The sequence below is a fragment of the Schistocerca nitens genome, chromosome 1 (genome assembly GCF_023898315.1).
Source record: "Schistocerca nitens isolate TAMUIC-IGC-003100 chromosome 1, iqSchNite1.1, whole genome shotgun sequence".
NCBI lineage: Eukaryota > Metazoa > Arthropoda > Insecta > Orthoptera > Acrididae > Schistocerca > Schistocerca nitens.
Window position 1 is genome coordinate 963,787,113 of NC_064614.1, and position 18,173 is coordinate 963,805,285.

Here is an 18,173-nt window from a genome sequence, read left to right on the forward strand (position 1 = left end):
AATGCTCTGTTAAGAAGGTCACCTGTGCAGAATGGGTGAACCATCTGTTACACAGATAGCACATGGCTTGTCCGATTTCCAATGGGTGTTTGCAATAACAGCAGCAGCATATCTGTCAATAACTGAAGATACTTGTTTTATTTAGAGTCTAATTAGTAAAACAGGGTTTGCTTATCTGACCCTTGAAAAACCCACAGTAAATGTTGACAGTTCGTGGTCATTGTTTATACATGTCTCTCAGCCAGCAAGGATTTTCACCAGACCTTTAGTGCATTTTGTGGAGATGGATTTTCACATGGTTTGTAAATGATGCTTCATTCTTTTCCATCTTTTTTTGTGCCTTTGCCTCTCATCAGTGCAGGGTCAGCATGGTTATTAGCATATTTGGTAAGGGTAAATCAAGGGGTGGCCAAATGCTCTTCCTGTTGTCACCATACCATTAACAAACCCTCCTCCCCCTTAGGATGGAATGTATGTACGCCCACTGCTGGCGTGTAGGCTTATTTATGTGAAAGTGAGTGAAAGTTCTTTAAATGTTTGTGAATTGTGTAACTGAAGTGGGACTTGGGTGCCAGCCATGTACTCATTTAGTGGGACGTGGTAAAATGTATAAAAACCATATCAAGGCTGGCTGGCAAACAGAACCTCGTTGTTAATCTGGCAGGTGGACTCAATCTGGGGACAGTACACCTCCACAACCCAGAAGTGCTGCTTTAACATGTTTGGTTACCTGGGAAGGTCTGAATGATGCTTAATGTACAAACAACACATTGCATAGAAATGCCATGTCACTTTGCACTTTTTTGTAGACATCATTCATAGGACTCTAGCAAATTTTGAAAACCATTGCCATGAACCTGCTGATGGAGTGAAATGTGGATAGGAAGAAATTCCCGCTCATTCTGGCTGTGTGTTATTGCTACTAAAATGTTAGCTTCATTTTTATCATCCGGCACTGTTATTTTTTGATGGCTTATTTTATTCTTCAATTGTGAAATTATTGCTCAATTTCTTAGTTCCTTAAACTATTTGGTGGTGAAAAAATGGCTAATGAAGTGTTTTTTGCACTCTTGATCTTTGTGTTTTATGGAACGATCCAGTTAAATCATATTATGTATTTCTACTAGGCCTACAAGAACATTAAAAAAAGAAAAGACCTGTCATTCATCATCTTCACATCTTAGATTTAACAATGTTTATCTGTTGGTTACATAAAAATTTAATGTCTCATTGAAATACATATTAGTCAAGAGAGAACACTACCTCAGTTGGTGAACGATTACAATAAGTAATTGACCATGATCTCATTGAAAGAGGTTTCCCAGTATTAGTCTAAAGTAATTTAGTAAACTTAATACAAACCTAAATCAGGGTTGCCAGATGGGTAATGAATCCCATTTCTCCTGAATACCAGCCCAGTGGCTGAACCAGTGTGCTGCCTTGCTTGCACATATTTTAAAAGGGTGTAATAATCCACAAAATGTTAAAAGTTGTAGGTAGTAATATTGTCAACAGTAATATGACATGGTAAAGCATACCCCTTATGCATTGTTGGTTCTCTGGAACATGACATAGTAAAGTATACTGGCAGAAGTAAAGCTGCGAGGATGGGGCTTGAGTCGTGCTTGGGTAGCTCAGATGGTAGAGCACTTGCCCGCGAAAGGCAAAGGTTCCGAGTTCGAGTCTCAGTCCGACACAGAGTTTTAATCTGCCAGGAAGTTTCGTATCAGTGCACACTCTGCTGCAGAGTGAAAATCTCATTCTAGAATTTGGGTTTCCTTGAATACTTTCTTTACTACAAAAACTTTTTTCACTGTACAAATATGTTATTGCACGTAGGTTAGAATTTTGTATTTTGGCAGTGGAAGGAAGTCTGGGCCACTGACCTACATGAATGAAGTAGGAATTGCAATTTTGAATGTTTGTGCAGGAAGACCTACACTGACACACTAATGAGGCATGTTAAAGTATGTCTTACCCCCGATTTGAAAGTGAGGAATCGTGCACTGAGGAAATCGGATCCTTCCTACTGGAAGTAACGTGAATAGCTCAAGCCTATGAAAGTGCCTGTGAAGCCCAGAGTTTGTTTGCAATGGAAGAAGATGACACGGCAGTCAATTCTCTGGCACCAGCCATGCTCACCTTCTCCACAGCTCAGGTGACACTATAAGGAACCACACCAGTGGTGGCAGGTTAGCTTCCTCCTTTACACACACATCATGTGCACCCATTGCATGCAACACACTACAGGCATGGTGAAAAGGGACACTTGCACAAGGTATATTGTAGAAGCTTTACTACAAACACACCCAATCCTGTGGAAGTGTACAAAGTAAGTGATAAATCTACAGAAATGCACGTTTCTCAGAATTCGGTTTAGCAAATGTCCTTAGATACATTCACTGGCAAACAATCAGTAAAGTTATTTCTTAAGGCAAGTGCTATGTGTCCTTGCTGACCAAGGCACTTAACATTTAATATAACTGCCATTGGGCCTATGGATGCCATCAAGTAACCCTGCTTTGAAAATTTTCCATTTTATCCACTTACTACCAAGTCACTTGTCTAGTAAATTTTCTTGTGGTAGATGACCCTAAAGTGAACAACATTTTTGGGGTAGATTTTTCCACACTTTTGTGTTTAGAGCTCATGAAACAGTATGTGCCATGCAATCCAAAGAACTCTATGTCACCCTAAAGTCTGTCTGCAATACAGACCTATGTTCAATTCATCTCATCCGGGTTAGGGAAGATTGATTTCGAAGCTCATTCACTGTTAAGGTAACAGCTAGCTCATACTTCCTCAAAGCTCACATGGTGGCAGGTGCGGTATCACGTAATCCCATAGCCAATGGGCCACTCCAGTGGCAAGAGTACACAAGCCAACCAGCAGTTTGAGATTTAGCAGTGACTTTAAAGTGAGGATAAACTCATAAGCTGAAGTGGAAACTTAACTCTTTACTGACGCCAGATGAACTCTGCAAAATTAGGCCATGGCACCTTATTCAGTAAAATCAACCTAACAGAGGCATACTTTAAGATTCCCTTGGATGCAGCATACAGCCTTACCTAGCCCTCAATATGCCATATGACGTCTATAGTTACAATAAGTTACCTTTTGAAATACCATCAGCCCCTGTCATATTCCAGTATTTTGTGAATAAATTAGTAGAAGGTATTCCAAAATGCACTACAAACCTCGAAGATATCTTTTCAGATGTGACTCCAGGGGATCACCTACACAACAATAAACTTTTGTTCCAGAGGCTGGCAGCAAAAGGACTCAAATGTAGCCCGGGCATGTGTTCTTTCAAGCAACTATCCAAGATATATTTGGAGTTCACACTCCCAGCCAATGGACTCTAACTAAAGGAAGATTATATTGTGGCAATCAACAACATGCAGCCACCTACAAATGTAAAAGACCTACAAGTTTTTCTGGGTAAGATGAATTATTATGGACACTTTTTGGGAACCTATCAGAACTCTCATACTCACTGAACCCCCTATGACACCAAGGCTTGTGTTGAAAATGGACACTTTGATGTCATCAGAGTTTTCCAGGCTTTAAAAGATTGCCTCAAGAAGACAGTGTGCTTGAAAACACACATCCCTGGTCTGCCACCGCTAGTAGCAACTAACGCATACCCCCCACAGCATATCTGTAGTCCTGTTCCGTAAATATCCTGATGGCACAGAACACCTCAGTGCATATGCTTCTAAGAGCTTATCCATCTTCCAGTAACATTACTCTCATATAAAAAAGGAAGCCCTTGCTGTTATATACGCAGTCAAAAATTTAAATTATTCCTTTATGAACATAAGTTTCATCTTCTCAGTGACTGTCAACCGTTGCTTGCTATCTTATGTCCTAAGTTTACCAGACCCGATCACCACCACTGCCTCTAGCACTGAGCAGTGACTTGTAGACTTTTCAGTATTCCACAATTACTGTGCTGTGACATTATATGCTAGCACAGATGCACTGTCATGGTTTCCCATGGCACTAGACCAAGTTATTGACCACCATGAATTGATGTGTTTCCCATTTGACTGAGATCTGTATTCAGCAATTGCAGCTTTCCCCTTAACATCGCGTGACACTGAGGCTGCCATCTGCAAGGATCCAATGTTATGCTGCATCACCCACTTTGTGCAACATGTGTGCATGGACACACTTAACAGCCCTGATTTTTGCCCCTACAAGCCACAACAAAAACAAATGTACCTAAAATAAGGGATTCTGTTGTGGGTCTCAAACGAGACCACTATCACCTAATGATTTCTCCCCCACTTAGACCATGAAGTTTGTACCTTCTGCACACTCTGGTAATCCACTGAATACAGTGAGACACCAGCTAGACATGAAGTACTTGAATAATAATAACTGAATCCAACAGCTGTGCTGTAACCTGATATTGTTTATCCAAAACATGCTACCAGTTTTGATGCCAAGAATAATCTGCCATCAATAACGAAGACCAATAGAGTCATCAAACGGATACAGTACAATTTATTAAGCATGTTGGGGCAGCCCATGCATCCAACAAAGTTGAGTGGAGCAGGGCCAAAATCAACTAGATTCCAGTAAAAAGTCTGGTTATTCGTGGGCTTGTTACTGATATGGAATCCAACTGATTTTGGCGTTAATGCACTTGAATTTGTTAGCTGCACATGTTGGCACAAAATGCTTAATAAGGTGTACTGTATCCATTGAAAGATTGTCTTGGTCTTTGTCATTGTGGTTCATACAATGATGGCTGACGACACTTGGGGCCTGAGGAGGATGCTTTCGGTATCAAAACTGATAGCATGTTTTGAATCAATGACACTGAATTACAATACAGCTGTTACTTTAAGTTATCATTATTCAATTACTTCTGTACACTGTCCATTGGACCAAGACCCAGATAAAAAGTTTGGTGTGACAGAACATGTTTTGGCTCAAAACTGACTCTGACAACGTGGACCTTGTCCATCAAAGTTCTGCCTGTCTAGCCCATCAAGCTGTATATCTCACTGGCTTGATGTTGTGGAGGCTTGATGTTGTGGAGGCATGGTAGTGTAGCCATTTAGATTTTGTCAGTTTGTTTTGGGGCACCATATGGTTGGTTGTGACTGATTTCTGCTTTGACTTCCCTTTTGTGTCCCACATGTCCCAGGTCACTTCTGCACTACTATCATGGCCTCATAAAAAATTTGTTTCGTCAAAGGCACCCCTTGCACTTTGATTTTAGATAATGGGGCAATGTTCAGCTCCCATGGTTTTGAACAGTTTTATGTGCCTTCATACTGCACCCTTTCACCCAGTCTCCAACAGTCATATGGAACACTTTTTCTGCACTTTCAAGACCCAACTCCTCAACGAAATGATGTCCAGCACCACACCAAATGCCTTTTTTAGTTATCTGGCAACTTACAGGTCCACTCTGAAGACCACAGGCTTGGGGCAGGAAAGGTGGTGGTGGGGGGGGGGGGGGGGGTGCTGCTGCATGGCTTCTCTCGCTGCACTCTCGTAGACATGCTGCAGCTGGCGCCAGCTCACCAAAACCTCTTCTTCCCAGATGGGTGACCTAGTGTGGGACCACAATTTCAGACGCCACCCAACCTGGATCTGCAGGACAACCTCAGCCTGTCATGGATCCATGATGTATACTGTGATCACTGTACATGGTCTTCTGCAGTGCCATCAAAATTCACCTCATCTCCATCATCCTGGTCAGGACCTCCCGCTACTCTGATCCCGGTGAACACTTCAATTTCATGGCAGCTCATGTGACTTCCATAGAGCTTTGTTATGTGTCAGACTTCTGCGTGAACACCCATCGACACTAATCTGCTGCCATCCGAGATGGCAGCTCTGCTGGACAAAGCACCACCTGCATCCCCCCCCCCTCCCCCCGCCCCCTCCCCAGCAGTCACAACAACACAGATGGTGCTTGTGATCAGGAGTGCCTTCTGATTAGGTCACGCTGAGCAGAATTCTGCACATAAGCTGGCCCTGGGTCAATCTGAGTCAGATGTAATTTGATTCCAGTGCCAATGAAGTGGAAGTGCACGCCAGTCGGTCTGATGGTTTGATGTTCACTGTAGGAATGGTTTGGACTCCGTTAGTGGTTGGATTGCGATACTGTGAAAATTGGTTTTTGGTAGGCTACCTTTCCAGGACATAAGTTGTACTGCTCCCAGGACTGTTATGCAACATATCTCTATTTGTTGAATAAACTGGGGAGAATTTCCATACACTCTAATTTGCAATACTCTCATAATCAATGTATCAAAACCTGGAAACACAGGAAAGAATGATTTTCAACGTTTCATTCAAAATTTCTTTTTATTGATTGCAGAAAATAATTCATTGCTTTTGCTGGATTCTTGGCCTCAATGTAACACGACCTCAGTATTTCCAAACAATGGCAGAAAGCTGTTTATAATATATATTTCCCCTGGAATTACTAATGTTATTCAACCTCTAAATAAAATAAATAAATTCTACATTTTCTGATAATTATCTGACTTTCCACAGCTCTTTCTGCACTTTTCTGTAAATTGTCAGACTTTCCACAGCTCTTTCTCATTTCAGGTTTGCCAGTTCTACATTATTCTCAAATTTCACTCATTTGCGCATTATCAGATTGCATTGTCACATTTCACGAACTAGATCAAGTATGCCTGGTACATAGCACAACAGGTACAACAACAGCACCATTTCTTACTCCATCCAAATTTTCTCCAAATAAAACTAGTAATTACTGTTGGTTGGTTTGTGGGGTTGAAGGGACCAGACTACTAGGGCCAACGGCCCCTTTTTCCACGAACTTGAAACACCCACAAAGAATAAAAACAAATAATGGACAAGAGATGACACAGGACAAGAAAGACACAGACAAACCAGAAAAAAGGAATTAAAATCACACCGAGTGTGACAGTGGTTGGCCGACCATAGAAACAAAAAAGGAAAAGCCAACCACCAAGAAACACACTAAAAACCCCAGTCTAAAACCGTAGGCCAAAGGCCAGACTCAACACAAAAAAAGGACAAACACTTAGGTCAAGCGATAAAAACCCCCTGCATGAATAAAACTCAAAACTAAATCTGCCACTGCAACGTCATCTGATAAAAGTGCAGAAAGAGTATCAGGCAGCGCAAATGTCTGCCTGAGAGGAGTTAAAAGCGGGCAGTCCAACAAGATGTGGACCACTGTCAAAGCTAACCCACAGTGGCATAAAGGTGGGTCCTCGTAGCGCAATAAATAGCTGTGCGTTATCCACGTGTGGCCAATTCACAGCTGGCAGAGGACAACAGAGTCCTTGTGAGAGACCTGCAAGGAGGAGTGCCACGCACCGGTAGCCTCCTTGATAGCCCAAAGTTTGTTGGGTGAAGAAAGGGTGTGCCATTCTTCACCCCAGGTGCGAAGTACCTTCTGCCGCAAAACTGACCTGAAGTCACTCTCCAAAAGGTCAATCTCCAAGGCTGGTGCACCAACAGCCTGTTTGGCCAGCACGTCAACATGTTCATTTCCCGGGATGCCAACATGACCCGGGGTCCACACAAAGACCACAGAGCGGCGGTAATGAGCAAGAGTATGGAGGGACTCCTGGATAGCCATCACTAGACGACAGCGAGAGAAACACTGGTTGATAGCTCGTAAACTGGTCAGGGAGTCACTACAGATAACAGAGGACTCACCTGAGCAGGAGCGGATATATTCTAGGGCGCGAGAGATGGCGACCAGCTTGGCAGTGAAAACACTGCAGCCAGCCAGCAATGAGTGTTGTTCATAATGATCACCTAGAGTAAGAGCATAACCGCCATGACCTGCAACCACCAAACTGTCAGTATAGACAAGTCAGAGGCTTGAAACGTGGCAAGGATTGAAAGAAACTGGCGACGGAGGGCCTCAGGAAGGACTGCGTCCTTTGGGCTCTGTGCCAAATTGAGCTGAAGGCATGGGCGGGGCACACACCACAGGGGTATACACAGAGGAGCCCGGAAAAGAGGTGCAAGAGGGAAAACCTCAAGCCCAGAGAGAAGAGCTCTGACGTGAACCGCGATCATACACCCTGACCGGGGCCGCTGTTCCAGAAGATGGACGACCGACTGAGGGAACAGGAGAAGATAATTGGGATGCCCGGGCAAGCTACAAACATGTGTAGCATAAGTGGCCAGTAATCATTGGCGCCGGAACCGCAATGGAAGGACACCTGCCTCCACAAGTATGCAAGTATGCTGTTGACGGAAAACTCCAGTGGCGAGTCGGATCCCGCTGTGAAGGATGGGGTCCAGCAACCACAATGCGGAAGGCGATGCTGAACCGTAAGCCAGGCTCCCATAATCTAGATGTGACTGAATTAACGCCTGGTACAGTCTTAGAGGGGTAGACCGATCGGCACCACAGCTGGTGTGACTCAAGCAACAAAGAGTGTTAAGATGCTGCCAGCACGTCTGTTTAAGCTGCCGAATATGAGGGAGCCAAGTCAATGGGGTATCAAAAACCAATCCCAAAAACCGATGCGTCTCCACTACAGCACGAGGTTCGCTGTCAAGATAAAGCCATGACTCAGGGTGAACAGCGCGTCGCCAGCAGAAATGCATAACACAGGTCTTGGCAGCCGAAAACTGGAAACCCTGCGCTACAGCCCAAGACTGCGTCTTGCGGATAGCACCCTGCAGCTGCCGTTCAGCAGCTACAATTCCAGTGGAGCTAAAGTATAGGCAGAAGTCATCAGCATACAAGGAAGCTGAGACAGACTTCCCACCACCGCAACGAGCCCATTAATTGCAATTAAAACTGGCAGACACTTAAGATAGATCCTTGCAGTACCCCATTCTTCTGAACTCTGGAGGAACTATGGGAGGCGGCAACTTGCACGTGGAAGGAATGAAGTGACAGAAAATTTTGTATGAAAATCGGGAGCATACCCCGAAGACCCCAACCATAAAATGTAGAGAGGATGTGATGTCGCCGTGTTGTATCGTATGCCTTACGCACATCAAAAAAGACAGCGACCAGATGCTGACAGCAGGCAAAGGCCATATGGATAGCAGACTCCAGGCACACCAGATTATCGGCGGCAGAGCGGCCCTTACGGAATCCACCCTGGGACGGAGCCAGAAGGCCCCGAGACTCAAGTAGCCAACTCAACCTCCAGCTCACCATGCATTCAAGCAACTTGCAAAGAATGTCAGTGAGGCTAATGGGGCAGTAGCTGTCCACCTCCAGTGAGTTCTTGCCAGGTTTCAACATGGGGATTACGATAATTCCCACCATTGCGACGGGAACTCACCCTCAACCCAGATATGGTTGAAAAGGTCTAGGAGGCATCGCTGGTAGTCCACCATGAGGTGTTTGAGCATCTGACAGTGGATGCGATCTGGCCTGGGGGCTGTATCAGGGCAAGTGGCTAGGGCACTTTGGAATTCCCACTCACTGAATGGAGCATTGTACGATTCAGGGTGGCGCGTGTGAAACGAAAGGCTCTGACATTCCAACTGCTCTTTCAGGGAGTGGAAGGGCAGTGGGTAATTCGCAGACGTGGAACTCTGAGCAAAATGCTCCGCTAAGTGGTTTGCATTTGTGTCGGAGTCAGTACAGACTGCTCCATTCAGTGAAAGTGCAGGTACGCTGACGGGGGGGGGGGGGGGGTGTACAAAGGCCATTAGTGGAGACATACCTTTCCCAGCACTCCCACTTGCATTGGCGAATGAGCCGGCAGGATCGTGCACGGGGTCGTTTAAAGGCGATGAGGTGTGCCAATGACAGATGCCGCTTGTGACGCTAGAGTGCCTGCCTGCAACCTTTAATTGCCTCAGCGATCTCAGGTGACCACCAAGGCACAGTCCTCCGTTGAGGGATCCAGAAGAACAGGGAATGGCACATTCTGCGGCAGTAACGATATCAGTGGTGACCAAGTGAACCACCGCATCAATGGCGTCATTGAAAAGAGGCTCAATAGTGGCAATGGAGGTGAACAAGTCCCAGTCAGCCTTATTCATAGCCCATCCGCAGGGGTGCCCAGAAGAGTGACACTGTGGCAGTGACAGAAAGATTGGAAAGTGGTCACTACCGCACAAGTCGTCACACTCCACTGGACAGATGGTAATAGGCTAGGACTGCAGATCAAAAGGTCAATGGCTGAATGGCTGAGTATGTGCCATGTGCCACACTGAAATATGTGGAAGCACCAATATTTAAAAGAGAAAGGTCGAGTTGTGCCAATACTTGCTCAATGATGCTGCCTCGGGCTGTTGCCACTGATCCACCCCACAGAGGGTTATGGGCATTGAAGTCGCCCAGTAACAGAAAAGGTGGCGGCAATTGGGCTATCAGCGCAGCCAGGACATGCTGCGGGACATCACCATCCAGTGGAAGATAGAGACTGCAGACAGTAACAGCCTGAGGTGTCCACACCCGACAGTGACAGCCTCTAAAGGTGTTTGTAGGAGGACAGACTCGCTGTAAAGAGAGTGAAGGACGTAGATGCAGACGCCACCAGATACCCTCTCATAAGCTGCCCGATTCTTATAATAACCCCGATAGCCACGGAGGGTGGGGGTTCGCATCACCGGAAACCAAGTTTCCTGAAGAGCAATTCAGAGGAAAGAGTGAAGGCTGAGAAGTTGTCAGAGCTCAGCAAGATAGTGGAAAAAACTGCTGCAGTTCCACTGGAGGATGACACTGTCCATGGCCGAGAAAGTCATGCAGGGACCGAGGAGGCGGATTACACCACTGGGTCACCTGCTGCCACCGACTGATTACCTACCGGAGCGACATCCATCATGTCTGAGGGACCGGTGAGATCTAGGTCCTCAGCGGACACCAGAATCTCCACCGCATCCTCAGACGCAGAGCTCGTAGGTAGCGGTGGAGTGGGTGCCACCACAATTCCCTTGGTCTTAAGAGTATTCGATTTCTCACGCTGTTTCTTTGGTCGCCCTTGCTGGGAGGACGTCTTTGATTCAGTCTCCGGGACTGAAGAGGACCGCGAAACCCTATGACCATCTACCTGGGTATTCTTCTGCTCCTGGTGGTTGTCTGGTTTGCCACTAGTAGGAACCTGGGAAGGGAGTGACCCAAGCGATCCCTTTCTAGTGAGAGAAGTCGAAGAAGACTTACGCTTCTCCAGCTTAGAAGGGGACTGGTGTCCCCGATGGGGTGGGGGGGATGGGGGGTGCTGCTCCCAAGGTAGGTGGTGCGGGAGCAGCAACAGGGAGGGAAGTGCCCCCCACCATCAAGGGGGCAGGTGTGGTCCTTTGGCTCCGAGAGCTGACTGTATGTGGAGCAACGGATGGAGCTGTAACAGGAGTGACAGCGGCGGCATAAGATGACGTCATGCACATGGGATGAAGCCATTCAAATTTCCGTTTAGCCTCAGTGTAGGTCAGTCGGTCCAGGGTCTTTTATTCCATTATTTTCCGTTCCTTCTGTAAAATCTTACAGTCCGGCGAGCAAGGGGGATGGTGCTCTCCGCAGTTGACACAGATGGGAGGCGGGGCACATGGAGTATCGGGATGGGATGGATGACCACAATCACAACATAAGACGCTGGAAGCACAGTGGGAAGACATATGGCCGAACTTCCAACACTTGAAGCACCGCATCGGGGGAGGAATATACGGCTTGATATCACAGTGGTAGACCATCACCTTCACCTTCTTCGGTAATGTGTCACCCTCGAAGGCCAAGATGAAGGCACCAGTGGCAACCTGATTAACCGTCAGACTCTGGTGGACGCACTGGATGAAGTGGACAGCTCGTCGCACTAAGTTGGCGCACAGCTTGTCATCGGACTGTAAAAGAAGGTCCCTGTGGAAGATAATGCCCTGGACCATATTTATGGGGCGTGATAGTAACAGAAACATCCCCCAGCTTCTTACAAGCAATTAATGCCTGTGACTGGGCAGAGGATGCCGTTTTTATCAAGACTGACCCGGATCGCATTTTTAACAAGCCCTCCACCTCCCCGAACTTGTCCTCTAAATGCTCTACAAAGAACTGAGGCTTCATGGACACAAACTTTTCCCCATCAGCTCTCGTACAGACTAGGTACCGGGGTGAATATGTCTCGCTGTCATTCATAGCCTTTCGTTCCTCCTACAGTGTGGCCAGGGAGGGGAATGATTTGGGGTCATACATGTTTGCATTGAAGTGAGCTCTCAAACGCTTAGAGACTACTGGTGGCTGGCCACCAGCAAAAGGAGATGTGCCATGCTTCATTGCGTGTCATCCACCCTGATGTCACCTACTCCGACCAAGGGCCCTCCCCATGGGTGTCACCCAGCCTCAGCAAGGGCCATCTGGCAGGATGGCCATAGCCGAGAGTCCAGGGTACATGGCGGCCCCACCACAACGGTCTGGCTATCGTGCTGGATATTAAGTGGCAAGTGGTCCATGGTCATCGTCAGTGCAGAAAGCGACACTGCAGAGTGCATGGAGGAAATCGCAACCAGGAATGTATCCTCACCAAAGAGATGGAGAGCGAGCGGGACTGCAATGCAACGACGAATAAGCTGGCTAAAAGTCTCGATGCACGATGGACACAATCCACCGAGTAAGGCACCCTTCCCCAATTGGCTCACTCTTCAGAATAATTTTGAAATATGGTGGTCAAACCCAAGAGAGGACCATCACATAAGGGCTGAAACGTTTGAGACTCCTTTTAGTCGACTCTTATGACAGGCAGGAATGCCCAAATGCATCCAACGTTTCTTTTGTACAGTGTCCCTGGAAGGAGGAAAATGTTTCCTTTCATCACTAAACAGACACTTTGTATTTTAGTGGTGTGGGGCACTCAACAGCATGGTCATTAGTGCCCTTACGAGGTGTCAGAACACCAACTCACCAACTCGTGGGGGGATGATGGCTGCCTCACCAGACAGAGTTTCTTATAGTGCATTAAAAATCGACATAACGGATGTAAAAACTGTCATCATAGTACACTAAACTATGGCACTTGAAATCAGTTGATAAAAATGCTAAAAGTCTGGTTGAGCCATCATTTAAAAATACACTGACCTCATCTCCCCAACAATTTATGGATGAGGCCCAACATTTCGCAGAACTCCAAAACCCATGGTACACTGATGTCAGTGTCAGCAAGGATGGTGGGGTAGATCTCCAGCCAAACTGAAGGTTGTCCTCATATTAATATACAAAACAAACTGCTAGAACATGCTGACCCGAAAGCAGTACACTACAAACTTCATAGAGTGGTGAATCTTCCCCTGGAGGAGGAAACTGTGTGTCAATGAGCAGTGTCCTAATCTCTGTCTGATGAGCAGCACCTCCTTCCATCAGTGTGGTTAGCATGAAGTCTGCCCTGCATATATGGTCAATTTCGTTGACCACAGACACTCATTCACCACTTCCAACCATCTGGTTCCCACTGAGACATGATACTTCTGTCAGATCATGAGTTGATAGCATGCAAGAGGACAGTACACTGATGTGTGGTTCCATCCCTAAATGCTTATTTTTGTTGGATGTGTCATTTCCCGATATCCCAATGTGTCCTAGTACTCAGCAAAAGTCCACGTCCTTGCCTTGGTGTTGGATCTGCTGTAAGGTGTCATGGTTAATCTAAATCATCCTGTCAACTGGATACATTTTGTGTACTACTTGTCAAGAGAAACTTTGTACTGTGATTCATTTTAGTGATGACTATAAGAAACAGATGAGGAATAGTGTCACTGTGAGTAAAATGTTACTGTTGTGGCCTTCAGTCTCACTGTCCTAAGACGGGTTTGATGCACCTCTCCACACTAGTCTATCCTGGGCGAGCCTCTTCATCTCTGCGTAACTATTGCAGTCTACAGTCATTGGAACCAGCTTATCATAATCAACCCTTGATTTCACTCAACAATTTTCATCCCCCTCCCTCCCCTCCTTCACACATTACCACCCATTAACAAATTAACTGCTTCCTCAGGAAGATGTGTCCTATCAACCAATCCCTTCTTTTAGAATAAAACCTAAAAATTTCATAAGAACTGTGATACAAAAACTGATACAAAATGGTGTACAAATCAAATTCCCAATAGAACTGACACTTGTTATCTGCAGTGTGATGTCAATACAGCACAATATTTTGCTAATCATCTCCATAAGAATTATATAGTCAATAGCTTAACTGTCAATATGAAGTGCAGGTTATCCAAAAAGTAAGTAATAACTGATACTTTTGGTATGGCACAGGTGCTTGAAATTTCTCTGTGTGTAGTGCTGGATTTCCGCATTAAGTGATGTTAAGCTTTCATTACAGTGATTTCTGTTCATTTGTTCATTCGTATGCAATGCAGGAATTGTACAAACTGCTGTTAAAAGAGATTCTACGTTTAGCACAAATGAGTAGCTTCACAGCTAAAAGTTTGACAGTGCATTTACTTCAGTGAATTCTTCTTGCATAAGACATTTCATACCAGGTTTTGACAAGTTGTACTGGATCATTACCTTGTAAGTAAAACCAGTACCGATAAATACAATTATGTAAACAATGCAGGCACCTAAGATACTGAGAGCTTCACGGACCAGTCCTCCTAAGTGTAATCACCTTCCAACAAGCATATTTGAATACTGGAAGTACTAACCTGCTTCAAATGCATCATAAAACTCATCATCAGACGTGTCATAAAAACGAGGACTTCTCCTTGGAGTTGGACCATCCACCATGTTATGGAGTGAAGGGTTTGACAGATGTGATGCCATTGATTGCTCCAGCTCATGATGCTCTTTTGCCAGCACATTAAGGGCTTCTTCTAGAACTCGACACTTCTCCTGTTCTTGTTTCAACTGCAGTATTCTTACCTAACAGATAACATTCTGATATTGGAAAAAATCCTTAGTTGCAATCACAGTTGATGAAAAATAAATGCCATATTTGTTAAACATGGATAACACAAATAAACAGAAATTAAGAGAAGTGCATGTGTTCTTACCTTGCCTCTTGCATGCACCTTGCTTGTATTACATAACTATCCTCTATTATCAGAAGGAAAGTTGCCACTCACTATATAGCAGAGATACTGAGTCGCAGATAGGCACAACAAAAAGGCTTTAACAATTAAAGCTTTCGGCCACTGGCATTCGTCAAACACACACACACACACACACACACACACACACACACTCACTCAAACACAACCCATACACATGATTGCAGCCTCTGACAACAAAAACCACACTGTGGTTTGAATCGTTACAAACTTGATGGAAAATTGTGCTCTTAAAAACTGAATAAATTTCAGCAACAATTATTTTACAAAGATGAAGTTTCAAATCAGACTGTCAGAACACAGGGGTCAAATTAAAGAATAGAAAATCCAGGGTGGAATAACAACATGAATCAAATCACAGCTCACTACATAGAGATGGTGTTCAGTAGTGGATGTGCACATTTAGAAGTACACTTGTATAAATTTTTAGCTACTGGACAAAGCCCTTCATCAGATGAAGAAAGAAAAAACACACACACATTCATATACCATAATTCTCACACACATGGCCACCGTCATTTCAGTGTTTTTAGCCCCACTGGGGCAACTAGCAATCCTAGCTTGAGTGGGTAGTGGAGTACAGAAGAGGCATGGGGCAGAGAGGATGAGGGATAGCTGCATACGGGTGGGGAGATGCTGTAGTGCTGCTTTTAGAAGTATGTAGGGACATGGCAGGAGCAGGATGGTGAGCTGCTAAGTACAGCATCAGATAAGCTGTGCTGAAAGGAATTGGAAGGAGTGGAGGGAGCAAGGGAGGAGAGGAGAGGAGAGAAGCAGACAATAGGAAATATCCATGCAGGCAAGGAGGGGGTTACGAGATATGTGTGAGGCTGAAGTGCGCACAGTAAAGGAGACAGCAGCAAGTGGAGGATGCGGACTATAGAAGTTGAGGCCAGGGGAGACTACAGGAACAATGAATATGTTGCTAGGAGATGGCTGAGGTATTAGACCTACTTAATTCCATCTATTATGTATATTACAAGGATAAAAAATATCACATCTTACATTTTAATTTTTATATTTTTTTTCCTAATAAAATGTTATTTTTTCTATAATTTAGTTATTCCTGCAATAAAGTTTAGGTCTACTACTTAAGTATGGACTATTGCAAGTTACCAGAAAAAAATTAGAGCAATGGTTTACAAACTTTGGAAAATATTTGTACCTGAATTCTGAAAAATACAACTTGTGGGAAATTGCAAACAAAGATATGAGTCCAATTAAACTGTGCCTCAGAACATTCTGGAGCATAGCCTTCATCCTGCAGCATTGCTTCATCTTCAAGCTTCCTCTTGGCATTCCTTTTAGGACTTCTTGCTAACTGGTAACTTGAAGAGCGAATCTTTCAGCTTCATGCACCCATTGTCCATCACACACAAGTAATTGATCTTCCATATTAGAGCCAAATTTTATGTCTAAATTTCTCAGGACTTCCAACCTTCCTATCACTCCATCATTGAAACAATCACTGCATCTTGTACACCAACTTTTAATGTATTTAGTCCTACAAAAACATTCTTGGGTAATCTTTCCCATATGCAATGGTTGAAACTTTCATTTGTATTCTGAGTGCCTCCACGAAGACATTTACTAAGCAAAACAGGGTCACTCAGGTCTCTAAAAATTGGTTTCATTTCATTCAAAACAGGCTCAGGAAGAGAATGCTTAGGATGGTATGATTGACCACTTTCTTTTGCTTTTTGGTAACCACACCAACAATCTGCTCCTTTAGGGCAAAGTCCATGAACAGGGCGGTTATCTGTGGACAACTTATGAAAGCAAGTGGCCCATACAGCTTTTCTCATTGCTGCAACATCATTCAGAGGTGCAGTTTGTCTAATGGCCAGTCCATAATAACCCCGAAGAAGGTCTATTTCAGTTTATGTCAACCTGCCTCAATCAGACAGAGTTTTTCCATCAGACAGCAACTTTCCTTTCATTTCTCTTTGTGGTTTCCTCAATCTAGCACCCATCCTCTTTTGCACTTGTCCACAACACTCCAGTTTTGTTACCAATGTAGCACCATAAGCATTGAACTCATTAATTTTATTGAAGGCTTTAGAGTCCCCATCGCCTAGGTACTTCGTATATCTAACTTTATAAATGGGCATCGCCCTCTGAAATATTTCTTCATCACACTCCATACCTCCACTGTAACCACCATAATTCTTAGAACACTGATGTTCAATATGTCCTTCAGTGTTACCATGGCAAGTGTGGCAGTACTTAGATAAGAACTCAACATCAACAACTTTTCCATTCTCCAGAGAAGCAGCTCTTGCAATACCATTCAAGGAATGATGTCCTCGATGTTGCCATGTCTCATCAAGTGCAACAGCAATGTCCCTGGTTCCACTAATATTTCCAGTTTCTTCTACTGAACATTTCATAGATGCTTTAGACACAACCGTCAAGGCACCTAAAAGTATTTTTATGTACTGCTGAACCTACTGGGAGAAGGAAGGTCCATCAAACCACAAAACACTTGAACAGTCTTTTTTCCTTCTCCTATTGCATGCATTGCATACACTAATTTCAAATTCACATCATATGAATTGTGCACAATGTTCAAAGCTATTTTCAATGTAGATTTATTGCAGGATCTACACAGATCAACTAATTTTGATGCTAAACCCTTCCTCCTACTTTGTTGTTCAGTTATTTCCAGACAGCTTACACAGTCACATTGCTTACATTTCACCACCTCCTTTATCAAAGAAGAAAGATGCCTACATCAACAACAAAAAATCCACTACAGACAGCATCACTGTTAACACAAAAATTTGAATCACCGGGAGGTGTGCCATGTGGGAGTTTCTTCCCTGAAGAACTGATACACAGGTTACTTTCAACAGTGTGGCTTGCTTCGTATGTGAACTGGTTACTATAGAATTTCCTTTTACTGAATTTCTTGATGCATGGCATAGTCCATATTCATTGCACACTAAAGAATATGTACTTCCACAAATATATGTGGCATTTGGGCAACAAACATTCAATAATATGTGAACAAACTGATTCAGTGAAACAGAAGTAAATACTAGCAAAGATAATCATTTACAGACACTAGAAAACTGCACTGATACCAACATATACAATGTATCATATGTATGATTGCTGGAAGCAGAAAGTTCACAGTTCTTTTCGGAATAATACTGGTTTCTGTAACAGAAATAAAGGGG

At 44.3% G+C, this 18,173-nt stretch overlaps 1 protein-coding gene across 1 annotated transcript in view; it reads right to left on the reverse strand.

The window, feature by feature from the left end:
• Nucleotides 1-18,173, reverse strand: part of LOC126194829 (oxysterol-binding protein-related protein 1-like) — a 424,899-nt gene that overhangs the window by 300,402 nt on the left and 106,324 nt on the right. Inside the window, exon 12 of the mRNA XM_049933164.1 lies at nt 14,587-14,803. Within this exon, the coding sequence (XP_049789121.1) occupies nt 14,587-14,803 (217 nt within the window). The remainder of the gene's footprint in view (nt 1-14,586; nt 14,804-18,173) is intronic.